General features: G+C 44.0%; 1 protein-coding gene across 2 annotated transcripts in view; it reads right to left on the reverse strand.

Moving 5' to 3' along the window:
- Positions 1 to 3,452: 3,452 nt before the first annotated feature.
- Pdia5 (protein disulfide isomerase family A member 5) overlaps positions 3,453 to 26,770 on the reverse strand; it is an 82,591-nt gene continuing 59,273 nt past the window's right edge. The window contains exons 12-17 of one of the 2 annotated variants that reach the window (XM_070030063.1): positions 15,896 to 15,966; positions 15,260 to 15,420; positions 13,742 to 13,872; positions 9,089 to 9,159; positions 4,043 to 4,177; positions 3,453 to 3,677 (exon numbers count right to left, since the gene is read on the reverse strand). In XM_070030063.1, coding sequence (XP_069886164.1) covers positions 3,597 to 3,677; positions 4,043 to 4,177; positions 9,089 to 9,159; positions 13,742 to 13,872; positions 15,260 to 15,420; positions 15,896 to 15,966 — 650 coding nt within the window. In that variant the 3' untranslated portion in view covers positions 3,453 to 3,596. Of the gene's footprint in view, positions 3,678 to 4,042; positions 4,178 to 9,088; positions 9,160 to 10,072; positions 10,980 to 13,741; positions 13,873 to 15,259; positions 15,421 to 15,895; positions 15,967 to 26,770 lie in introns of those variants that run through there. The other variant, XM_070030064.1, reaches the window with a different exon arrangement.

Genomic DNA, 26,770 nt, shown 5'->3' on the forward strand with positions numbered 1-26,770 from the left:
TATCTGTAAGGGCACTGTTTTCAGCTCAGGCCATGAAAGTGTCAGATTTAGAGAAAAAAATGTCCTCTAAGCTGAAATACTAAGTGAAGCTGAGACTAAGGATATGTTCTTTAATTACTGAGTTTGGTGAGCATAAAAAGTCCTTGGGCAGCTCTCTCCTCTAGTCTGTCCATTGTATAATATGTCATGAACTGTGTGTGGGCAAAGTTGTAAGAGTCCAAGGAAATACTAGGCTTTCTACCTGAGAACTGCAGGTCTGAAAGGTGTACAGAGACTAGGTGATAAGGATCAGAAGTGCCTCACTTGGTCCAACCATTGTACCCAGCAGTCTAGTAACACCTTTCAACCACCTATATCAACCATTCCTAAATGAGCTTCCTGGCAAAATAGATCAGACAAGTGTCCTCCACCCCTCTCATTGAGCTTACTTTTCAAATAAAGCTGCCTTTACTGTCTTAACATTTGTCTCTCAGGTTAATTGGCATGTGATTAGCAGCACACAAGAATACAAGGTGTAGCTCAATAGGATGTGTTTTTTAAAAAAAAAGTTGTGAAGGTGATGTACAGAGGAGTCAGGTAATAAGTACATTTCTTTATGGATGTCACCCTTCCTTTGTTCTCTTCTAGTTAAAAATGTGTCTTTTGACTTTGAAATTAGAAGGGATCTCAGTGAAAAGGAAGACACATATTATAAGCCAGCAGGGTTTGCAATGGGAGATGAACTTAGATGGTAAACTGAAGGGGGAAAAAAGAAAAGGAAAAAGAGGGTGTGAGAGACCTAACTGGAAAATTCCTGAAAAACCCAGCCAACCAGAGCTTCCAAGAAGCCAGGCATGACCAAGAGGGTGATTTCAGTCCAGTCCAGAGTAAGTGGTACACGGAAGATGTGGGTTTTTGTATAGAGCCCACTGTCTAATGCTGATGGATGAGAAACCAATATGAAACTCTTCAGCTTTGATTTCTATTTACTTGTGAAGCAGAATGCTTACTATACCAAGAGGACATTATCATCTTTGGTTAGAAAGAACTGAAATAGAAGTTAGAAAGTTTAACTGGAAAACATTCACAAAAAACAGCCAGAAATGTTTTAAAATGAGAGTACGCAACCTCCCCTCCCTCCCCCCAACAACAAAAACTGGAAGCAGGCAAGAGTCTCATTGTAATGGGGAAAGGGGACAATTCAAAATGGTGCTGAGACAAGTGGCTAGCCATTTTGAAAAACAAAAAAGCTGGATTCTAACTTCATTCCTTAAGTCAAAATAAGTTTGAGAGATATTTTAAATACCAGGAAAAAGATCATACATGATTTTGTAATAGAAAGGTTGTTGGAAATCATATTACTTATATGCACATACATACATGTATATACATCAATATACACAGACAAAAAGCATATTATGGGGATGAGGATACAACTTATGAAGAGAGCTCATCTAGCATGTGTGAAGCCTTAACTTGAAACCATAAAACATTCATTTGCAAAAAAACACTCTGGGAGGATATCTACATGACTTGAGAATAGTTAATTTGGGGATATGAAATTGGAAGACAGTAAGTGAGAAAGTATCTATCTATCTATCTATCTATCTATCTATCTATCTATCTATCTATCTATCTATAATACATACATACATATACATGGAGATAGATACCATAGGTATGTTAGGAATTAGCTGATCTTGGAATTAGTTGATTTTGTTTTAGGAAACCAGGTAATTTCATTTACTCAGTAAAAAAAAAAAAAAAAAGGGGTAAGTTTCTGAAGAAAATTAACAATATATAATCATAGGCCTTTTAAAGCTTTTTAAGTTCTTTTAAACAAGCATACTTTTGAACCAGAAAGCCAGTTCTGAAAAATGGGTAAAATAACTAGAGATATTTATCCCAATATTGTGATAGAAAATAACTATAACATATATACATCCAGTAATGTATATTTGTAAGTAAATAATGGTATTTTTATAGGATGAAGTACTATACAGCAATGTTCTCAATTGGAGGTGATTTTGTCTCCCAAGGGATAGTCTACAAAATCTGGAGACGTTTGTCAAAACCTGCAGCAGAATTGGACCCAAAATATCAATAATGCCAAGGTTAAGAAACTCTGCCACACAGTCTTTAGAAAATAGGTTGAGGAAGATTATTTAATGGGAAAATGCTCAAAATATTTTATTAAAGTTTAAGACTAGTAAATGGTAAATTTCATCAGCATGTGATGAAAAAATTCACTATTATGATTAGCAGGGTCATTCATGATTCAGATTCGCCTTAAAAAGGCAAACTGAAATCAGTAAAAAAATATTATGTAAATTATCAAGGATTGATTGTTATCTATGAGTAGTGTGAATGTTTTGGAGAATTTTGTGCTACTGAGCCCTACTCCCTGTATGAGCCAGCCCTCAGCAGGATTATTGTGCTTGGTGTCCAGTTTTTCCCAGTGGATTCCTGACATGGTAGGAACTCTGTGTGTGTGTGTGTGTGTGTGTGTGTGTGTGTGTGTGTGTGTGTGTGTGTGTGCGTGTATGTGTGTGTGTGTGTGTGTGTGTGTATGAGAAAACAACAATAAAACTTGTTGAATTGTTTTAGGAAAGGAGGAGGAAGGTAAGTGATGAGTGGAGTGATTTACTGGAACCCATTGTATACATGTGTGCAAATGTCATAAAATCTGTTTGCATAGCTAATGCATGAAAATTAAAAAAAAACCCAACAGATTGATGATGTTCTCCTGCCTGTGGAGAAATGCAAGAGTGAATAGAAGGTGTCACAGTAGAACTGGGGCTCTAGCTATACCACTGGGCACAGAGTTCAGGGTTGGTTGTGCAGGATGTAGAATCTCAAAAGACCAGTGGGACAGGTGGGTTAGAGATGTTCACAGGCAGGCAGCAGGTTAAGGCGTCCATCCATGGAAAAAGCAGTGTGAAAGTTTGAGGTTCCTGAGTCTGGGGTGGGATGCTAGAAGGAAGGCCTTCTAGCAGAGACTACAGCAAACAGTCAGTGCAAAAGTCTTTTTCCCGTGTACCTCCATGGGGCTTAATTTTCTTTAGCAGTATAGCAGGAGGGGAATAGAGGAAGGAGAAAAGAGAAATGGTTGGAGAATAAAAACTAAGTAAATGACTTTCAGGAAAACTCACCAAATACTGAAACAATGATTTAGAAGTCAATGCTTGGTTGCTGTTGCTTTATATCCAGGTCCCCTGAGCACCTTAACATACATACGTCTCTGCTTAGTATCCAGCCTTTTCCCAATGGTTTTTTTTTGGTCTGATTTCTCTGTCTGCTGACAGGCCAGCAGCTATGCCTTCCCCACCCATCCTCAGGAGTCCCTTAGTGTCGATGTAGCACTGAGCACAGCTCTGCCTCCCAGAGAGGACATGAAAGTCTAAGGACACATGTCTCCATTTCCATGTAAGCCTGACAATACAGGCTCTGTAAAGATAAACCACACCACCAAATAAAGTTTAATTTTATTTCAAAATTGTACAAAAGGCCATAAGTGGCTATAAAAAATTTTGTCTTCAGAACATGGAAATTTGGGAAGAAAGACAAAACAGATTATCATTCACAGTGTAATGGAAAAGCTTTCTTTGAGGCAGAAATTATAACTCCTCCTTCCTTTTCCCTAGTCTTTCGAGGTCTCCCTCTCGGAGAGTTCGAATAAAATTGGTAAATCCCAATTCCTGTAGTGCAGGGAAGAGAGAGAGAGAAGGGACTTAAAACCCTGAGCTGGTACACACATACTCCCTTCCCTCTGACTCCAAGAACTCAGAGAGGTGTGCAGACTGACAGGGAGGCCCTGCTGGGATAGTTTAGCCCTGAGATGCAGGTGAGGAAACTGTAGCCAGCATCCACCCTGGCTATGAGACAACTCCTTGGACTCTCCCGGCAGTGAAGACCCGGCCAAGCCCAGGACCCATGTCTTGTCAGTGTGGAATGTCCCAACTGACTGTTAATGTTCCTGGCAGCCTCTATTTCCCGCTCTCCACAGTAGCTGTTTCCTGGCCCATCAAGAGAAAGCTCCAGGCAGGTGCCTCCCCCAACTCACCGTCCGATCACTGTCATATTTTTCTGTAAACTTCCCATAGTGGTAGTAGTGGAAAGTGGGGTAGGCCTTCACAGCCTCCTGCTGACACAAGTCTTGGTTCTTGTCCTTGATGCAGTCCACAGCAGCACAGGCAATCTAGGGAGTCAAGTGGGGAAAGTCGGCAGGGGCAGCTCCGGTCTGCACTCTGTCAGGGGTAGAGCTGAACAGGTGAAGAGCAAGAGCTTTGAAGTTTCCCAAGGGCAAATTCTGGCTGTACATTAAGACTTACGGAAAATGACCTAGCCTCTTGGTGCTGCAATTATTTCAGTTGTAAGTAGGAATAATGATACCTGGGTTTTAAGGGTATTATGAAGACTGAATAAGATAATTAAAAGTAAGCCCAATCAGGACAGGACCTGGCACAGGATTAGTAGTTAGAACATGTCAGATTCTAACAATCACTCCTACCCATGCTCTGTCCCCACTAGGAGCTCAGAGACAAAGCAGGAGTTGGATAGAGATAAGCCAACAATGTGTGATGTGAGCTAGAATGCAGGGGACCTGGGTGCCAGGGAAGTGAAGGCATTCTGCACTATTCACCATCTAAGCCAAGGCCTGAGGACAAAGGAGAAAGCCAGGACAGCACATTACAGAAAGGAGCTTAGCTAAAGCAATCAGGGGTTTTGGTCAGAAAAAGGTTCTCAAATTGGCCAGTGGCCTCTGCTCATGTAACAAATTCCACATGTCGAGTAGCTTTTCCTTATTGTCTGTTCTTTCAAAATAAGAGTATAAAACAAAATGAGGGGATGTTTATTATGTTGAATGTCACAAGCTAGAGAAGGAAGGGAAGGAATCAGCGAATGGCAATGTGTAATACACTATTGGGAAGTGAAGATCCTGATGAGAGGGTATCCACATATTAGGCAAACTGTACTGACACTCTGCTATATGCCATGTCTGTTTCAAATGCTCAGAGCATGGAAGTGACCCTGACACAGTCTAGTCATCCAGCATCTACCACAAAACAAATGATGTTATTTTGGAGTTCAATGAACACTATGAAGACATTTTGAAGGGTGGCTCAGTTAGACGATTTAAGGTTGTTGAATAGCCACAATTCACAGTTCTTTGGCTGCTGGCTGTTCACATAACACAGAGGCCCCTTTCCAAGGAGGAAGATTCTGAGCCAACAGCCAGTTACTGGTAATTCACTATGGGTTCAGTGAACGACCACTGTCAGTGGCAGGACTGAGCCAGAGTATGGAAGAGGCTTGGCCTTCTCATGTCACCCTCCCTCACCTCCCTCACCTCACACTTCCCTCCTACCTCTCCAGCTGGAACATTCTACATCGCAATACTTTCCAGAGTAGTTTGCAAACTCACTGCACATAATCCATAGCTGGCTCTCAGTCCTGTTCTATTTGGCCCACAGAATTTAAAAAGAAAACATATTTGAATTAGCTGCCAACACAGAAAAGAGCTAGAAGATTTAATATAAAAAACTGCCTTCTCTTTAAATGTCAGAAAATTTGATGGCACTTTCCCTGCATTTCCACGGGCAGGACATGGCTGGAGGGAGGGACTGGGGGAGAGTGCAGCTGTCTCCTTCAGACAGGATAACCCTGGCCTTCCAGCACCTTATAGAGTCCAATGCTGGCCCCAACTGGCTCCTGAGAATCCTGGCTCACCCCCTTAAGTGTGTGCTGAGTTACTTCAGAAACATGAGGCAGATGTTTCTGTGGTTGTCCAAGTGCAGGGCTTCATTCCTCAGGACAGGTGCATCGCACTGCCTAAGCACAGCCAGCAGCAGAGGACCCTCTGTGGCCAGCCCAAGGCCAGAGGCCGCCGCTCATCTGCTCTGCTGTGAGAGTGTTTGATGAACACTGCTCCAGGCTGCTGCTCTCTCTGCATCTGCTTTAAATTATGAATTTAATTTGTATATGTGCCCTGGAGCTGTTAGAAACACAGTGAATGGTTTTATAAATCTACTAAATTAAAAATGTGTACTTCTTCTGAGTCTTCATGCTAGCTTCCAGCCACACATAAGGAATGCAACTTCTAGCTGTAAAAGGGAATCCATGCTTAGTTCCTATAGAACAGACAAGTGCAGCCCTCCCAGTGGGAGAGCCTCCTCTCTGTGCTCCCCATTTCACCACTTGCAGTTAGACCCACTCCTAATCTGTACTGGTTACCTGCACCCAGTGTGTATACCTACAGCTCTGGCTTTGTTCTACGGTAGTTGGCACCAAGTCCTGGGCCCAGATGCTGGTGTACTGAAAGGTCACCTGGGCCCTGCACTTACACCTGCAATTATTTCAGCTGGTCAATCAACAGAAAGAGCTCCAGGCAGGTGCCTCCTCCAAGTCACTGTCATACCCATAGTGGTAGTAGTGCAAAGTGGGGTAGGCCTTCACAGCCTTATCTTGATGGCCTAAGAGTTTCCTATCAGCCTAAAAGAGCTGGATGCACAGCCAGTGACAGGTGAGGTTCAAGACAAGCACTCTGGCCTCCTCAGCTGTCAAGTGGGACAATCTCCTGGTGATGTCTCCCATGGGATATGAGCTAAAGTACCCCACAGCCATCTGCACCCCTTGCACCTACTTTAGCTCTTTCCCTTTCTTTTCTCATTTCCTTGATTCTGTGCTTCCTAAGACTACCACCCAAGTGAATTCCCCGTGTGCAAGGCCCAGACACTGCTTGTGGGAGATTCAAACTCTGGTAGTGCCTATGTATTCAATTCTATTGCGTTCTTCCAGCCAAGGAACTTGTGGCTGATCAGTGAACCGGTCTAGCTCCAGTCTCTTTATAAGTACAATGAGGGCCATAACAGTACATCTGATCAAGCTATTGTGAGAACCAAATGACATATGCTTTTAGTAGTCACCATCAAATGCTATTTTCCTTTATTTAGTCAACATTTACAAGGCTGTAAGATGCCAATACTGCAGGGGATTCAAAGACAAATGAGGTCCTTGGCCCCCAGGAAGCTGTGACTGCTGATTGGGAAGACTAGCCTGGCAAATGGAAGGAATATAACTCAGAGCCAGACTGCAGTGATGATGTGGCTAGTCTGTTGAAGAGCTTCTGCCTTATGACCTCCCCCCCAGGAATAACCCTTGCACTTTTCCTTGCCCACACCATGCCATGGCTTGGCACACTTTTAAGTGCATAGAAGGTAAGACCTCTTAGCCTGTTCAGCTGTTCCTGGCATCTGATCTGATCTACTCACCTTTCTCATGGGTCCCTGTCCTCTAGACCCTTCAATAACATCTTCCATGCCAATACTAACATTATGCAGTCCTTTCTCCACCAGCATGTCAACTGATAAAGTCCCCAACTAAGCTCCTGGGAGGGGGTGAGGGCTCCCCAGCTAAAATATGAGCTGCCTCACACAGCTTTATTGATTCAGTAAAATAAATCTCTGCAGGAGCTAATATTGACTTTGGCTATGAAAATGGAAGCGAAGAACCAACTGCATATTGATTGGGGAAGGAACTGAGACTGGCTGTTGTATGGAGGGGAAAAAAAAAAACAGCTAAGGGGTGTCAGCAAAGGGAGTCTAGAAGAATGGGAAGTCAGAAGACCCAGTTCTGGATTTCAGTGACCCACAAGGCATCCCTGGCCATGGGACAAAGCTTCTCTCTTTATTCCTCATGAGAAAAAAGAGAGGGTATACAGATTGGTGGTCCCCAAACACTGGCCTGGGGCCAGCACAAGAGCCAGCTTTTATAAGTCACCCATCTCCAGAGGCATCCCCCAGAGCTTCTGGTTTGACAGTTGTAGCACCCTGCAGCCATGCACCATGCCTGGGCACTGAATGTGCAGAAGTCACCTTAGCTCTTAGGCCAGATGCTAGCCTTGACAATTACTGTTAGTGCTGGAACTGAGTGCTGACTCTCTCCAGTAACTGCAGGTGGGCCAGCTGGCCTAATACCAGGTTAATATGTGAGTTCTAAAAACAAATGACAGTAACTCCAGCCTGGAAGATACTTGCAGGTCTGTCGTCTTTTTACCCTCCAACAAATCATACTCCCACCAGCCTTAGGATGATTATCTATTTATGTGTGTTGTCTTCCTTGCCCTGGCTAATCCTCCATTTCCACCTGCTTGAGTCTGTGTATCATCTGAGTCTTTTCAGCCTGCTCTGGGCCAGGAATCCACCTGGGACAAAAAAGGACCCCAGGACCAGTGTATCTGACTCTGGATACACGTATGTATGAGTGTGGGTCCCTACATAACTCTATGCCTCATCCACATGGGAGGTTCCAGACTGAATCGGAGGGCTAGGGACAATTCTTATGGTCATCTCTAACAGCCTGCTGGGACTAGTAAGATGATATGGGAACTCAAAGACTGGAAGTGTATGTCAGTGGTATGGCACTTGCCATTCATGCACCAGGAATCCAACTCCTGCATCATCTTCCCCAATACTAACAACATAAAGCAAAACTACATAGGAAAAGGGAAGTCAAGGATTAGACACTTGACAGGACTTCCTGGGTTCCAGGGTTTCTCTTGCCCCAGGGACCACACTCTGCCTTCTCTCAGTGGCATCCTGCTGCTAGAGCTGCTTTGTATCCACACTTGGCACCCACACCCTAATCCAATCTGCAGCTAACTTGTTAATTTTATGCTTCATCGGTTGGTGGCTAGAGAAATCTTTTGCTGAGGCAGGGAAGGTTCTTCTGGTATGACTTGACTCCTCCAGTATGGCCTCCTCCACTTGACTTTTGTGGAGTTTTTATTTGTATATTTAATTATGTAAGTAATGCATGCCCACAATCCTACTGTAAAAAGGTTTCAGCACTAAAAACAGAACACATGGCCACTTTTACTACTCACTCTTCCAAGTGAGTGCTGTAATAGTTAAGTTTATCCTTTTAGTCAATTTTGCAGGTGGAAATCCAGCCAGCATGCTCTCTTCCTTATGAAGAGGAACAATGTGTTGGTTTGCAGGAATGACCCTGCTCACTGTTTAGGGATGTGAATGTGGCAGGGAAGAAAGTGTAGGAATCAGTGGTAGAGCAAAGTTGGAGTTAGGACTGGAGAAGAAGGAGGTGTCCTTACCTTTCGGTCATCTTTGAAACTGTCAGCAGTGGCAGTGAAGTGTGGGATGACCTTCTTACAGTGGGGGCACCCTGAGTGAGAGAGGGCAGAGTGTCACACACACTGGGAGGTTAGAAAGCCAAGGCCAATTTCCAGAACCACTTCACTGTCAGATTCTATATGTCAACCTTACCAACCTAACTACCCTCATGCCTGACCTGGCATGACAGAAGTCCCTGCCACAAGCACTGGTGTATTCCTGTTCTGGAACCTCTTATCTGCCACCTGCACAAGAGATGGAGGTTACTGTGTCTGTGTTCTGCAGAGACTGTTTTCAACACTAGGAAGAGCATTATCTATGCCACAGAGGGAGCTCTGAGCTTAGGAAAGTGCATGTGTGCTCAGGATTCTTTAAATCCCTCTACTCCATTACTGAGGAAGTGGCACTGGGAAAAGCAGAACCAAAGAGAGCCACTGTGCCCAGGCAATGAAGGCTTATGCTTTGCTGCTAATTTCCTTCCTCCTGGCAACATCTACCTTTGCCTTACATGTCAACCTCTAAGCCGGGAACCAGAGAGCCCAGGTTAGACTAGGAAGACCAGCTACAAGGAGCCACTATCAATTCCCAAATCTCTTCATATGTTCTGTGCCAGGAAAAAGAATTATCAAAGTAGATGAAGACCTGTGATGTTCCACTAACATCCCCTATGGCCTTATTTGTTGGTCCCCCCAGAGCCTGTCCAGTTGGGAGGTATTCAGGTATCACACTTAGTTCAGGAAGCTATAGGCTGATCTGGCCCTGGCCCTCAGTATAACAGATCAGAACCCAAACCAATTCCCAAGATACTAATGAAAAGATGATAGCTGGCTTTGATCTTACTGTGATAATCAACTCTGATTTAAAAAAAAAAAAAACACAGGTAACAGAGGCCACATGTCTCACTCATGGAGTGACCTGGCTCCAGCCACAAGTTCTTTTTTTTTTTTAAGTAAGTTTTTTATTGTGAAAATACTGTACAGAGGGGTTAAAGTTACATGAGCAAGGTAATGAGTACATTTCTTATCCAGCATTGTTGCCTCCTTTTTTCAGCCACAACTTCTTGATAAACAGCCTGCCTGTCCTACCTCAGGGAGGCAGACAGCTGACTTGCTGACTTGGTGGGGAATAGAAATGGCTTTGCTCTTCTGCTTTTTCCTTTTTAGAATGAGATAATAATGACTGGCATTTCAAAGGGTTTTGTGAAACCAAATTAAGGCTAAGCTACAAATTTAATCTGAATTTAGCATTTGAGCTGCTTCCTAAGATGGGTGGGACCACCCATATGTCCTGGCTGGAGGAACAGCCAGCTGGTCTCAGAATATCATGGGGGTGTAGGAGGGGGCTTACAGGGATTTTCCCAACAGTTGATGCAGAAGGAGTAGACCAGAACTGGGCTAGCTCTGGGTTATATCAGAACTAAAGAAGACAGAGTGCCTAGCACAGTCTACATGGCAAATACCAGATGAAGGACATTTTAATCGCCTAAAATGGCAATTACAATTACACAACTAATTTGACCTAATGGACAAAAAGCTCAAATTCAGGGAAATGTCATAGTATAAAAGTGCATTGTTATATGATTTTCAAAACGTTTCAAGCACACAATCTACTCGTTAACCACATGTGCCAAAGACTAACCCTGTGGACAGCTCTAGCACCTGAGTAGGGCACAGGCTCACTAACAGCATGAGTCTGGCTGAAAATAACCTACCTCTGGCCTTAAAATCTGGTTTTACTATTTCTCCTTTTTAGCCTCTTTGCTTATTCAAAGTATAAAGGTAACTGTCAGCCTCATGTAAATTCCTGTACCATCAACTTAAAGTATCAAGACCTGTGATTAATGGCCTCTGATGCATCTCATTTTCTCATTATCTGAAAGAAAGAACATGCAGATAAGTAAGTAGAAGGGAGATTGTCTCAGTAAGTGCATGAACATGTTCCCAGGAGGTATGAGGCATGAGATCTTTAAATCTGGGCTTTTAAAGTGAAGAAGCAGAGTAGGGAGAAGGACAAAGCAAGGCTTTGTGGGGAGGGAAACTCAACCTCTAGAAATCAAGCTGGGCTGCAAGGGTGGTCCTGGCAGGGAGCAGAACAGTGGACCAGTAGAGAAAGCTATGGAAACCAGGGGATTTGGGGGGTTGAGATCTGGGGATAGCAGATATGGTAGAGCAGGAAAGTGGCAAATAGGCAGGATATGGGGGGACAGAGTTTGCTTTTTCCTTTTCCTTTTATCATGTGTCTCCCTTCTTTTTGCAGTAGTTAATTGAATTTTCTTCTTCGTGTGTGTGTGTGTGTGTGTGTGCGCGCGCGCGCGTGTGCGTACGCACGCTAGTCCTAGAGCTTGAACTCAGGGTCTGGGTGCTGTCTCTGAGCTTTTTTTGCTTAACTAAGGCTGGTGCCTTACCACTTAAGTCACAGTTCCACTTTGGCTTTTATGATAGCAAACTGGAGATAAGAGTCTCATAGACTTTCCTGCCCAGGTAGGCTTTGAACTGTGATCCTCTAATCTCAGCCCCCTAAGTAGCTAGGATTATAGGTGTAAGCTATTGGTGCTGGGAAGATTTTATTTTTTGGTGGCAGTGGTATTAGGTCTTGAACTGAGAGCCTTGCCACTTTTATGTTTTTGCTTTTCAATGTTTCTATTGTTATTATAAAGGTGATATATAGAGAAGGGCAGTTTTTTTTGTGTGTGTTTTTAATAGGGGCTTGGATTTATGCCTAGACTGGCCTGGTTCAGAACCCTATTTACACTTCCTGGGATGACATACGCTCAGTATTTTGTTGGATGAGATGGGGGTCTGTCACACTTTTTGCCTGGCCAACTGAGATCCTTCCAATCTCTGTCTCCCAAGTAGCAAGGGTTACAAGAGTGAGCCACTATACTCAGCTAGATTCTTTACATGTGTGTGTACACATATACAAGTATATACTATATTTTTATATAAATATTATTTTCAAATATTATTTTTAAATCATTATTATCAGTTTAATCATTAAAAAATAGAAAGATTCTTTGTCCTTGAATGGTCTTGCCAACCACCATACAGATATCCCTAGGATTACTGGGGCAAGATAAGGGGAGAGAAAATTTGAGCAGAAAGATAGGGACTAAGTCCTTTGCTAGAAGCTGAGTCACTCTGTGACTGCCTTATGGATTGTATTACAATAATTCTGTCACAAAAGACTGGAAGCCTCTAAGGGATGGCAGGCACATGGCTCTTTCTCTTGTGTCCTGGGCCTAGAACTCTGCCCAGCACAGGGCTGTTTGATGAAGCAATGACGAGAGGAAGGGAGGGAGGGACAGAAGATATTCTCAGCAGCCCACAGCAGCATACAAGTCCCCATCTCAGATACCCAGAGATTCAGAACCTGTCTGCCCTAGCAGCCAGTGGAACCTTCATGTCTGTCATAGGGTCCTTCATTCAGGAACAAGGAAGAGGAAGGCCTGTCTCTGGTCTACCGGCCTGGGCAATAGAAAGGGTGCATTTCTGGGGTGGAGTATATATTCTAGTCTTCGTGAAAGTCCATCTGGTAACTGGCCAAGGACTCCTTCTGTATCTATGTGCTTGCTCACTGAGAACACTCTTAATCATCAAATTATGTCTATGACAGAGAAAGCCACTCAGAATGTCACTAACAGGTCACAAGCCTTGAGAAGTCACATATATCCTGGTCTCCGTATTCACCTCCTCCTAGAGGAAGACACTAACTTCTTAAAATCCATTCAGGTTTCTAGATGCACTCTAAGGACAAGTGAGGACAGCAGCAAGAAGCTCTATAAGCAACTGAGAGATTAAATTCTACTCTGAGAAAAAGAGGCCAAAGAAGAGGGGCAGGGAGACTGCTAGGATGTACTGGGTGCCTGAGGAATGGGATCTGAGACTCGTGGGCTACTAAGGCCTCCTGGACATTATGGATTACTGACACTTAAGCAGTGGAGGTAGGAGGGAAGCAAACAGGAGTGCCGGCTACAACTGAGCAGGTTTATGACTAGATTGAGCTGCCTGGCTTCTCTGCAGATTGCAGCTTTTATTATCTTCACTCCATTAAGCTGAGCTGTAACCTGGGGGAGAGAGAGAGAAGGGCAACAGAAGAGTGGGAGATTCTAAGAACCTTTCTTCCTAAGTGTCAATTAACAACTTCAAAATGGGAATACACAAAAACCTGAGGTCACAAGTGCCAATCTGAGTAGACATGTCATTTTCTTAGCTTATGCTTTGATTAAAATGAGACTCACATGGAAACTTCAGAGCGAATGTGCTTGTCCCATATATACCAGTGTGAAACCCACTGGAAAGGGGAGGAAGTGGGGAGTGGGGGGAGTACATGTGGGGACAGCATGGCAGAGCCCAGGGATATGAGGAGAACAGTTCCTGCTATAAACAGAAGCTACAGGACTCACTGAAAACAGCATCTCCCAGATGAGGGCAGGACCTAATGAAGCTGACAGGAAGCCCTGGATTATTAAGGCCCTCTCAGCCTCTAATGAAACCAAGAAGCCAGCCCCTAGTGGAGATGATTCCAGAGTTCACTAGTGATTGCCCTGGTGCCTAAGAGTTGGGGTGAGGAGGATCTTCTTGGTTGAATATGGGGGAGGAGGGGAAGGGGAAAGACTCTTAGTACAAGGTACTTACAAGGAGCATAGAACATGACCAAGGTATGTTTCTTCTTCTTCAGGGTGTCTCGGAAGTTGTCCCCCACCAGATGCAATACACTAGTCTGCTGCTCTTCCCATGTAGGCTCTGGGGGTGGAGGGGCCTCAGGGCTGTGGAAGCAGAGGGGCGGTGAGAAGACATGAGAGAATACTATAGGCAGGTGTACCCATCCCTATCCCCAGTCACTTCAGATACAAAGGAAGAGATCACTTTCATCCCTTCTATTTCATTTGAAAACACTGGTGTAAACACCAAGGTTTACGCCAGAATATCATCTACAAAGATGCCTCCTGAGGAGCACATTGGGGAGCCGTTTGGTGAAGAGACAGGAGACATGCTCCCATTTTAGGGCAGCGCACTGATCTGGTGTGAGCCATCATCTCCTGTCCAGAGCATATTACCTTCTCTTGACTCCCCAGCTGCCCCTTCCTGGTCCCTCAATGACCTTCCACTATTTTCTGCTTCAAAGCTTCTCCCCACCCGCTTTGAGACAGATACTCTGCAACCTAGACTGGTCCCAAACTCAAGATCCTCCTGCCTCTGCCTCCCACATGTGGGATTATAGGTATGTACTACCACACCAAGTTCTCTGAGTTTTTGTTCTGGTGTAGTGCATGGGCCAAGTAGTAAGAAGGGCCTTGGCTCAAATCCAGATTACCTGCCAGCGGTGTGGGTTACTCAATTCCTCTAGACTTCCATTTTCTTTGTTATTAGTTGAAGAGCACAGACGGTGTTATAAAGCACCTACTATGTCAGTCAACTGATAATTACAGAAAACTTGGAAGCTCTAATACTCTCCAGGTATTGAATAAATGTTGGTAGGCATCTTCTGCATACTCACTGGAATTTTCAACTTTCCCTCACATATGGATGTAGTTTACTGTAGTTTGGATCTGGAATGACACCCCTACTCCGCCCCCACAAAATCTATGTGTTAAAAGCTTGGTTCCCCAAAGTGGCACTATTAGAAGGTGGTAGAAACTTCTAAGACATATTGCTCACCAACTGTGGATTGAAACTTGCAAAATGGTTTCATGAATGAAACAAGAATAAGAACACTGGCCTCTACTAGTAGGCCAGACCTGAGGACAAACTGGGAACAAGACAGGAAAGCAAGAGACAAAACCCAGGGCTCAGGAGGCTATGATAAAGGAAAGATATCTGGTGGACCTGCTACCACTATGTTTAGAAAAGTGTTAGGGGGTACTGGTAGTATGTTTCCAAAAGTTGTAAGGGTCAGACGTGGCTCCAGGCCAAGCTGAGCAAGGCCCTAGGCTGGTAGTGTTGGGTATGGTGAGAGTGCATGGGCTACTGCTACTGGCAAAAGACATGAGATCAGCACAGGAGAGTGGCCTTAGGACTGGGGAAGTGAAATCTGGCAAAGCTCTTGTGGGCCCTGAGCCAAGAACAGTAGCCCATAAAATTCACTTATCCCCTCATAGCAGCCTCCATTGGCCAGCGCCAATAGTCAGGATGTACCAAGACCATAAAACTTACTTCTGCATCCACTCAATAAACTTCTTCTTTGTTCTGAGTGCAGGAACTGCATTCTTCTCTCCATTCTTAAAATACTTCAGTGTAGGAAACTCTGAGATGTGAAATCTTTCTGCCAGGGCTTTGTTGACAGTGGCATCGACAGCTGCAAGTACACCAGAGCTCTGGGATGGGGGAAAGGCCAACCATGTGTTACAGCCTCAGACGTGGTACTGGCAGAAAGAGGAGCCCAGGTGCTGGCCCCCAAGCCCCTCAGGAACTGGGTAGAATGTAACTGGGGATCCCTGGCCTCTGGCCTCGCAAAGCTCAGGGAACAGCTGAACATGGGCATGGCCTTCATTTCCTTATGATGTGCTGAGATGGGGTTGAATCTTCCTCACTAACCATGCTGGCAGACTAGTGTCTGCTTCCAATAGTCAAGAGCCCCAGAGAAAAGAGTGCGCTGGCAGAGGTCACCTGGATAAGGATAGCAACATGGTCCCATAGGTTTTCTGTCCACCGAGCTTCCTTGGTAGGGGCCTCACCAATTTAACCAAGATGTTTCAACTGCCGGCACCCAGGGACAGGGACAGTGAAAGTCACTGTCATAATTCTACATTCTCTCAGCTGAATGGTGAAGGATCAGAAAAGAAAGCTTACATCTGCTTCTCCATGGAGGACTTCTGCAGCACTCTCAAACTCTGGCTTCATTTTCTTACAGTGTCCACACCCTGTCGAGAGAGCGAGAGAAGCCATCCCCATGGCATGGAGGCCTAGTGATGTCCCCTGTGTGCCTCCTTAGACAGGCAGCCACCATTCCCAGAATCTGGGTACCTGGGAGAAAAGATGAATGCCAGCTCAAAGAAAAAAAACAAAAACAAAACCCTCTCCTGCCTTAATTCATGGGGTGGGTTGGAACGGCAGAGGATCCAAGAGACAAAAATGAAAAAGTTGCATAAACAACACAGGCAACATGTATACAGCCCCAGCACTGATCTAGTACTTTATATCCATGCATCAGCCCAACAAGGTAGGAACCAACATGATGATCCTCATTTTAAGCAGGAGAAAACAAAGCTGTCCACAAAGGGTGGATGGCTGTCCAAGGCTGCCCACAAAGGCACAGGACAAAGCTGGGCTGGACCATAAGCAGTCCAATGGGAGACACAGCTGTGGTTGGCACATGCCTTCTGGCACTACATTCCAGTCACCACCACCATCTTTTCCTGACCTTGAGTTGGAAATAAAAATTCATAGAAGGAAAGCAGGTATGTGTGTGGGTGGGTGCGGTGGTGAATTAAGTTCTGATTGTCCCCATAAGAAATGGGATGCGATATCTGACTTGTTTCCAAACTAACAGTATTTTCTTGGGATAAAGACTGTTCTGTCCTTTTCTGATGACCACATCAATGTGACCTGACATCATAAAAATAAAATTTAATACACCAATAAGAAAACAGGTGTTTGTGCAGAAGACATAGGATAGTGGGAAACTGTTCTCCATTCTTATAGAAAGAGTGGTGTCTTGGCTCTAGATGCTGGATGGGTCTGCAAGGCAAGGGAGTTCAGACTAGCTCAGGGCTACAGGCTGCCCTCAAGAGGAGCCTGGCTGTCCCGGGAACCTGAATAAACGAGGCTTAGGAGATGCCAAGATATAGGGGTGTGCCACTGTGTGGGATACTGATTGTTAGGAAAAAGAAACACAAGAAGAAAGGAAGACAAAGGGAGAGGCTACATCAGAGGAGACCTCCCAGAACCTCCTGGAAGCATCTGAGCTTCCTCCAGGAAGAATCAGCTCTTCAGACTCCCCCAAAGCTCAGCTCCAGGTGGCAGACAGGGACCAGGGGTTCTAAAATGGCTATTCCCACTTATGAGAGAAAACCTAATTGACTGCTAGGCTCTGAGCAGTATTGTAAAGACTTTCCTCTCAAAAAGAGCACTAGGAATGGACTCAGTCAAGGAAAGTGACTGTGATAGAATCCAGTCCAGGGAGTGGCTAGCATTGTGAACTGCATCAATATACTGGTTCTTCCCAATGGATCTCTGGCAAGGCCACAAACCCTCAACATGGAGGCTCTGCAAAGCCTACCAAGCAGGAAGGAGAAAATGGCAAGTGTATAGGTACCCAACTGATGCTATAAAGGGAGCTCCCCACTCCTATTGGGCTATAAGCAGGAGTAAGGGGAGAAAGGGTTCCAGCCCTTGGGCTCTTTAAGCCTGAAGACAGAGAGGACCAGGGCCTTTGATCAAGGAAGAATATAATCCGTACATAATGCCCTCAAGAGATAAACTGGAGAAAGAACCCTCTCTGTCCTCATTCTCACTCCCACACCGCAGGGATCTGGCACTCCTTCTGCGTGCCCCTGCTACCCGCTATACCTGTATTACATACTTACGCTGGACTATAAGCAAATCAGGATTTTTCCTACCCTGTACCACCACAGGAAGCAAAAGGAATCACCATTTAATAGATACACAATAAATACAGCAACAAAAAGAACAGACCTAATTAAATAATTAGTAGAGAAAGAACAAGGGTGACCGAAGGCTGGAGAAGATTTCTAGAATTCAGATGAAAGGCCAGATAGAGGCTTGCTGATAAGAGAAGAGGTAGGATGGCCCAATTGGTAGAGAAAGTACAGTTTCAGAGGAGTGTGGATATCCCAGGCCCATCCAACTGTGAGGAAAGCCAGTGCTAGGACAAGGGGGCGGGGGGGGGGGGGGGAGAGCGGAGCTCACTACGTCAAGAAATGCTCACTCCCAAATGCTCCTCTGCAAGAACTAGGCTCTAGCCCCCAATAGCCTCCAGGTCTGGGAAGGAGTGAAAAGGTAGTCAGGCCCTGCTGGGCCTCATCTGACTAGAGCCTCTGACTGAACCCCTCCACTCCATAGACTGACTGGAGAGGGGTGAAGGTCATCACTATTTTCAATGATAAGAACATCATTTTCCAGAAATGAACAGTTGCATTGTTATAACATGAATTATATTAAGATTTTAAAATGTTTGATACTAAGCTGTGCACTGGTGGCTATTTGTGATCCTAGCAATTCAAGGCTGAGATCTGAGGATCACAGTTTGAAGCCAGCTTGGGCAGACAAGTCTGAGATTTTTATCTCCAATTAACCACCAAAAAGCCATAAGTGGAGCTGTGGCTCAAGTGGTAGAGTGTTAGCCTTGAACACGAAAGCTCAAGAACAGTGCTCAGGCCTTGAGTTCAAGCCCCAGGACCGGCACAAAAGGTATGTAGATATATAGACAGACAGACAGACGGACGGACAGACAGACAGATAGACAGACAGACAGACAGGTAGATAGATAAAAGAACAAATCATTCTTTAGGGATTACAGTTGTGATGAAAAAGTTCTATAACTTTTATGGGGACCTGTACATGCATCCACCCACATACACCAGGGCTATCTCCTTTCCTGTTCCTTGCCCAAAGCGACCACCTCATTCTTCTGTCGGCAGGCTGACTCTGCCTGGGGCAGATTAGGCAGGCCATGCCAGCACAGGAGATATGAAGAAAAGGAAAATCAGAGGCACTCCAGCTGCTGTGGACTTCCAGCCTGCCCTGGACAGAAGGAAGTAAGTGACCCCAGCAATCCTCCAAGTGCCACTATCTCAAGAGGGCCAGCTTAGTCCAGGAGCACATAGAGAAGGCAACCTAGCAGGAGATGTTCCCCTTAACACCTTCTCTTTAAACATGATGTGGCTGGTGCTGATGTCTAGCCAGCTTTGGCAGTGCCCATGATCAAGGTGAACACTGGGGCTGGAATGCAGACTAGCAAAGCTAACACACAAGGCTTAACTAGGCTGATAATTCCCTCCTCCCTCCATCCTTCCCTGTTTGTCTGTCTCTCTTTCTCTCTGTCTCCAGTCCTGGGGCTTGAGCTCAGAGTCTGGGCGTCATCCCTAAGCTTTTGTGCTCTCCTACTTTAAGCCACAGCTCTACTTCCAGCTTTCTGTGGTTAATTGGAAATAAGAGTCTCAAGACTTTCCTGGTCAGAATGACTTCAAACCACAATGCTCAGAACTCAGTCTCCTAAGGAGCTAGGATTATAGGCATGAGCCACTGAGTCACTAAGTGAGGACTAAATGTTTTCTAGGCAAGAATCATGCCCTGCGTCAAAATGGTGCTAACTTGATTGCCTCTACTTTGTATAGCTGGCAGCCAAGCCAGTAACAATGCACACAAGGTCTCTTCCATTTGTACACTTCCTCTGCTCCTTACCGGGTCTGGAAAATGTCTTTAGAAATCTCCAATATTGGGGAATGGGAAGGTGGCTCAGTGATAGAGTGCTTGCCTTGCATGCATGAGGCCCTGGGTTTGATTCCTCAGTACCACATAAGCAGAAAAAGCCAGAAGTAGAGCTGTGGCTCAAGTGGTAGAGGGCTAGCCTTGAGCTGAAGAGCTGAGGGACAGCACCCAGGCTCAGAGTTCAGGCCCCACGACTGAAAGAAAGAAAGAAAAAAAAGAAATCTCCAATATCTATGGATTTTGTTCAAATGGTTTCTATATGGATATACCCTAGAGCTTTCTTGACAATGTTAAGATTTTCAATACTAACATCAATTCTCTTCTTCTGCCCCTAAGCAGGATTAGTCTGAGCAATAAATTTCTGAAAACAGTGTTTATGGTAAGGAGACTGGGTAGGCCCAGAAAAGGAGAAAAGACTTGCTGAGCAATCACCTTCCCTAACACTGGCCATATCCTGGGGAGCTATGGTGATAGATGATGCCAGCCATTACCTGACCCCAGCTTCCTGGGTCTGGCCTTCAGGATGTCCTGGCTATGTGGCTGTGGGATAGAGAAGGAGGGTTAGATGTGGGAAGGGGAGCTCTGGCCTGTTGCATTTAGTGTCTTCATTGTGATTTGATAGGCCATTACGTTTTATCACCAAACTTCCTTGTTGGGTTTTTATCATCTGTGTAAGTGTTCCTGCTCTAAGTCCATGATCTGGCATGGAGGTCTGCATACCAACTCCTCAATCACACTCTCTCCTGGCTGTGGGAATGTTGGCCTTCTGTTAATCACAAGCCCTCTGCATTCAGTTATACTTATTTTATTAGCTATGGGGTTTTCTGGATGCTGGAACTAGAATTTTCCAGGGAATCAGATTAATCTGTAAAGCTCCCTGGTAACCAGGTTCCTGGGCAGAACCTGGCACTCTAGATGACCCTCGTATTATCTGGCCTGGAATTTGGCTTGCACTTGCCAGGGCGGGTGAGTTTGCTACAAATGCTAACAAAAATCACTGATGTCTGGACATTGCAAAGGGCACTAGAGATTTCAGGGTTCTCCCAAGTCTTCCAACTGTCCTCAGACCAAAGGTCACTGACACAGAGACCTCAAGGCAGACTCACAAACTGGTAGATGCCTCTATTTATCCCAGCCCCGTTTTCACAGAGCTTTTTTTCCCCAAGCCTTTACACCAGTGCCAAATATGGATAAGCAAGCTTTTAAAATTTTATTTCCAGGCTTCAATCCTGAGGAAATAATGTGACATGTGGACCAATATTTATACATGAAAGTGTTCTTTGCAGTATGATTTATAATAGGAAATTCAGTAAACAACTCAAACCCTCAGCATTATATTGCTTGTTAAGCAATTTATGGTGCTATTATATGATTGAATATTATGTGGCCACCAAAAGCATATATAAAATGGTATTTTTAGTAACAGAAGAAAATACAAGATGACAATAAGTAGACAATGTAAAGGAAAAAGATGCATAGATAAAAAGCCTAAAAAGCATAAAATTATACTCCTTTCTTTTATCTGGCATACAAGCAAATGAAAACTTCAGATGAAATGAAAAAACAAAAATATCATAACAAATGATAGAGTACTGTTTTCACATTTCAGGACAGACAGCAACCCAGAGGAGAAGATGGGAAAGGAGACTTGCAGAATGGCTCAGTGGTTAGGTGCAGCATTCAGCACTGCTTGGGTTTTAATGTCAGCTACGTTGTGTGGACCAAGTATGCTTTGAGGTCTCTGTGTGTGGACTGTGTAGACTAACTTTTCTCAAGTTTCTTGGGTTTTTGTACCTTCCTTTCTTTATCTATAAAATGGAAGCTGGGCACCAGTGGCTCACGCCACTCAGCTACTCAGGAGGCTGAGATCTGAGGATTGAGGTTCAAAGCCTGCCTGGGCAGGAGAGTCCATGAGACTCATCTCTAATAAACCAGTCAGAAAACCGGAAGTGGAGCTGTGGCTCAAGTGGTAGAGCACTAGCTTTGAGCTGAAGAGCTGAGGGACAGTACCTAAGCCCAGAGTTCAAGCCCCACAACCAACAAAAATAAATAAATAAATAAAATAAAATGGAAACAATCATGATATCAATATCACAGGATTTGTCATAAAGATTATATGAGTTAATATACAGAAAATGCCTAGAACAACGCCCAATCCATAGTGTTATAGCTATTATTTGGCTACAAAAATGTAAAGTACCAAGTTAAACAACATACTAAGAGACGGAACATCAAAGGAACAAGAGGGAAATAACAAAGATTAATATCCATAATTTCAGAGTTCTGGGTCAGAAGGAAAAAGACAGCTCAGTAGAACAGTGGGCAAAAAGGATGAGTAGGCAGTCCACATTAGAAATTTTAAAAGTCCGGTGTTATGATATACAACACAAATGTTTCCTAAGAACATGGGGTAAAAGCTTGGTCTCCAGCTGATGGTGCTATTGGAAAGTAGTGTGGACTGCAGTAGTGGGACCTAGTAGAAGGAGGTGAGTTCACTGGGAACATGCCCCAAGCCTGGTCCTCTGTCTGCTTCCCTGCTGCAATGAACAGAACTGGCTGCCTTCTCATGTGCTCCCTGTCATGATGCTCTGTCTCACCACAGGCCCAAAGCCCAAAATAAATCTTTCCTTCATTTAAGTTCATTTTCTTAGGCATTTTGTCATAGCAATGGGAAGTAGATGAACACTGCTGGTTACCACATGAAAGGACATTCTGCTTCCCCAGAGGTCAGAGAGAGCAGAAAAGCTGTGTTTCACCCAGTTTGGCAGAAATATCAAAGGCTAATAGTATCTTGCTGCAAGGGCCCAGTTTCTACCTTTCTGGAAGGTACTCTCTGGCAGTATCTACTAAAGTTCTAACACACTGAGCCCATGGACAAGCAACTCCACTTTTAGTGATTAATCCTAAATATTTAGAGCAACATGTCTAAACCTGGACAGAACACCAGGGAATGCCCTAAACACATTTATATATGTTATCTTGCATGGTGTGAATAGTCAAACACTGTAGACAAATGCCAGTCAATAGGGGACTAGATTAAAATATCTAAATATCTAAATGAAAAGCCACTAATTAGTGGATTATTGGGATAGGTATGACAATAGCATAAAAAACATCTTTAAGACCTACTGGTAAATGAAAAAAAATTTAATCACAGAAAAATGGATAGAAAATGATTCCATTAATGTTAGGAGAACAAAAGGAAAAATCCTAAAACTTAGGTGAAATACAGAAGAAAGGCTCTATGCCAATTTTTATATTGGTCTACCTTAAGAGAGGAAGGTTTCCCTGCCTGCACTGTATTATTGTGTACCCCTTGAACCTTGTACTGAAAAGGGCAACATTACTCTTAAATTACTTGTACAAATTTTTTTGTTGTTGGTCATGGGGCTTGAACTGAACTCTCCCTGAGGTTTTGTGTTCAAGGCTAGTGCTCTACCACTTTAAGCCACAGTGCCACTTCTAGTTCCCTGGTGGTTAATTGGAGATAAGAATCTCATGGACTTTCCTGCCCAGGCTGGCTTCAAACCATGGATCTCATCAGATCTCAGCCTCCTGAGTAGCTAGGATTACAGGTGTGAGCCACTGGTGCCAGGCTACTTGTGCAATTAATGAATGAAAAAACAAAAATATGATAACAAAAGATAGGGCAAAGAAAAAGCAGGTATTTTATTGCATCATGGTTACATAAATCTACACCTGTGTTGACAAGAGGATTAATTTTACTGTATATTAATTTAAAAATAGAAATTAAAAACAAGGGAAAAATAAAAGAAAAAGACTGCAAAGAATGATGTGCAGAGGCAGGTGCCAGCGGCTCATGCCTGTAATCCTAGCTACTCAGGAGGCTCTGAGGATCTCGGTTCAAAGCCAGCCGGGCAAGAAAGTCCGTGAGACTCTCATCTCCAATAAACCACTCAGAAAACTGGAAGTGGTGCTGTGGCTCAAGTGGTAGAGTGCTAGCCTTGAGCTGAAGAACAGAGGGACAGTGCCCAGGTCCAGAGTTCAAGCCCCACAACTGACAAAAAAAAAAAAAAAAAAAAAAGAATGATGGATGGAAACAAAGTGGTTGTCTCTGAATAATGGACAAGAGGTATTTTTTCTTCATTTATATTTCTCTATGCTTTTTAGATTTTCTATAAAAATCACATATCACTTTGAGAGTAAGACTGAGATAAAGCAAAAAATTAAAAAGAAAAAGAGTTGCAAAGAATATCTGGAGGCTGATAGAGATCTACCTCCAGAGACAGTCCAGATGCCCAAAAGGTAAGCTGACACAATGGCTTCTGACACACACCTGGGGGAGGTGAGTTGGGCAAAGAAAACATCTCACATTGGGCTTGCTGCAAAGCAAAGGGCAGATGGAGCAGGGGACAGACAAAACAGAGGATGGGCAAAGCAATCTAGCTCCCTGGCAGCTTTTTTCTGAGCCTCAACACCTGCTTGGGCGTTGATGGGCCCAGCAGAAGGACAGACTTCCCATAAGAGATATTCTTTTTCATTTCTTTTAACCCTTTAGTGATGCTTGCTCAGGTGGTATAACAACATCATGTCCTGCTCTAGGAGTTATGTGGGGAGGGACAGAAAGCAAACAGGAAGAGATGAGCGACAGTAGACAATCTTACTATTCACCCAGAATGTTACAGAAATAAATAAAAGGTACAAGAGTGGGACAACAGCCAGTGTTCAGTAGACTTGCATTTCCTGGTCTCCATCTTTGTCTCATGTGGGACTAGAGAACTAACTGGGCCTGAAGCTATGGCCTCCTGCATTCATATCAAACCCTACACTATAGACCAGAAGTTGGCCAAGTGTAAAACCTCAATAACAAAGGAGGTTACAAGGGCCAGGCTACATCACATACAGTGCCATGTCTCTCTCACCCTCTTCAGATGGCATAGCTCAGCTTCTGGTTTGTCCAGGTGACAAACCTGGCTGTAAATGGTAGAGTAACTTGGGGCAGGCTGGAACTCATCCATGTGGAGAACTCTGCTTGGAGGCTGCCTAGGCTGACTAATTCAATGACAATCACTGCAATCTTTATGTGTTCCAACTGTCTAGCGGGAAAAAGGAGGGATGGAAGACCATGAGAATCATGGGGTGTGAGCCGAGTGGTAAGAAAAGAAAAAAGAGTTTTATAAAGAAGGTCTTCAAGTGGGTCCAACTCTAGAGAATCAATGCTACATGGCAACGAGGGCCAGTGTGTCTTTCATGCCAGGAGCTAGAAGTAAGGCCACAAGCATGCCACAGTAGTTCAGGTAGAAGAACAAATGACTTGGCTCTGAACCTACAGTTTTCAGGAAGCACCCAGTGAGGCAGGCATAGGTCAGAGAAAAGCTGAAGACTCTGTCTTGCTGGTCTTTCAAAGAGAAATCAGGAAAGAACTAACGCTGGCTTGACCACTTGCTCTATTTGTAGAAATAACACTATAAAGTAAAACCATGTTTCTTTCTGTGAGTCAATATCAGGAATTATTTCAATTTTCTTCTCTATTCTTTCTGATATTTTTTCTTTATAAAACGTATATGTAAGCCAGGTGCCAGTGACTCAAACCTGTAATCCTTGCTACTCAGGAGACTAAGATCTGAGGATTGTGCTTTGAAGCCTGAGCAGGAAAGTTCATGAGACTCTTACCTTCCATTTAACTACCAAAAGTCTGGATGTGGAGGAGGGTTCAAGTGGTAGAGCACCAGCCTTGAGCAAAATCAACAATAACAACAACAATAACAACAAAACCTAAAACAAAAAACTCAGGGAGAGAGTCAGTCCTTCAGTCCTGAGTTCAAGCACTAGGACTGGCACCAAAGAAAAACAAATATATTAATAGCTTTTGTAATTAGCTAAGTGTCATAAAATATTCATTTTGGTTGAAACCTCACTATTTCAGCCTGTTAGGATGTTTAAAAACCTTCCTTTTTTAAAAAAATAAAGACATGCTGACTTGTTAATCTAGTGATCCTGTTTCAAAAAATACCAAGCACATCCAAAGTAGAATTAATAGTCTGCTATACTGACAGATCCCAGCTTTTTTTTCTAAATCTCTAAGATGTTCTATTCCCAAGCCTGGGACTGACACCTGTAACGGTGTGACTACTAAAATTCACCTTTTCTATCCTTGTGAAACCTGGGCACTCTGTTGCTTCCCAGGCTGAGGAGCATGCTTCAGGACAAAGAAGGGGAGCATAAGAGATTATTTAATGCAGTTACTGACATCTGACAGGAACACTGATGGGTAGTCCATCAAGAAGGTAATCTCATGCTTTGCCTAATCCTCTTACTCTGCAGTTAAGAGCCACAAATGGCCAAGTGATCAGTGAGCTCTCTTGACTCATGGACAGATACATGGAGGTGGTCTCTGGAACATCCCAAGTAGAGAAGTAGAAATAGCCAGCCAGAATCTGTCCTACAGTGGGGAGAGAGCTACAAACAGGGTGACTGCAGTTCTGGATTCAATCTAACTTCCCATTAAGCTTGCTTCCAATCAAAAACTGTCTTTGAGACACATGTTCACTGGGGAGGTGCAGTACTACCAGCTGTGCTCTAACAGCAAGGATCTTCCAAGTATGTCTAATCATAGGGACACCCTCTCTAAGGCTCTAGCAGACCTTGGGGTGTCACATTCCGAAGGCTTTCTCTGCCATTGCACTGAAAAATTGAAGGGTCTTTGGAACTTGTTAAAGAGCTTTGTCTGCTTTCCCTTTGAATTTGTTAAAAAAATTTAGCATAGTAAGAAAGGAGTTAGAAAAGTCCACAGTATCAGTGTAGTTATAAATGGTTCACATGATGCTGTGGGAAGGGGCAAGTGGGCAGAAGCCAGGGATCAGGCCTCAATTCTATTCCCAGATCCAATGGCTCTTCAATTGTGAACCATCATAAGATTCATGGGCAGCAGACAATCTGCCATTTCTCTATGCAATAGTCTCCTTATCTGCAAAATGGGGTTAATCACATTCATTTTGTGGCACTGTGGGTAAGATGAAAGATGGCCATTCTAAAGGGCACTGTGTCACCACCACAGGGTAATTGTACAACTGTTTGAGGCAGGAGCCTTATGTTAAAGAGATTAATCATGTAACCTTCTCATGGAACATGTCTCCACAGACCAGAATGCTTTCCTACACTGACACTGCAATTATGACACTGATCCAGGAAGCACATACTTCCAGCTTTTCTTTCTCCTCCACAATCTCTAACTCACTACTGCTGGACCAAAAGAGCGGTCAGGAGGCTATGAAAGAATACCCACATATGCTCACTTTGTCTCATGCAATGCTG

This window comes from Dipodomys merriami, unplaced genomic scaffold (assembly GCF_024711535.1).
Source record: "Dipodomys merriami isolate MVZ:Mamm:240054 unplaced genomic scaffold, mDipMer1.0.p SCAF_2, whole genome shotgun sequence".
Taxonomy (NCBI): domain Eukaryota; kingdom Metazoa; phylum Chordata; class Mammalia; order Rodentia; family Heteromyidae; genus Dipodomys; species Dipodomys merriami.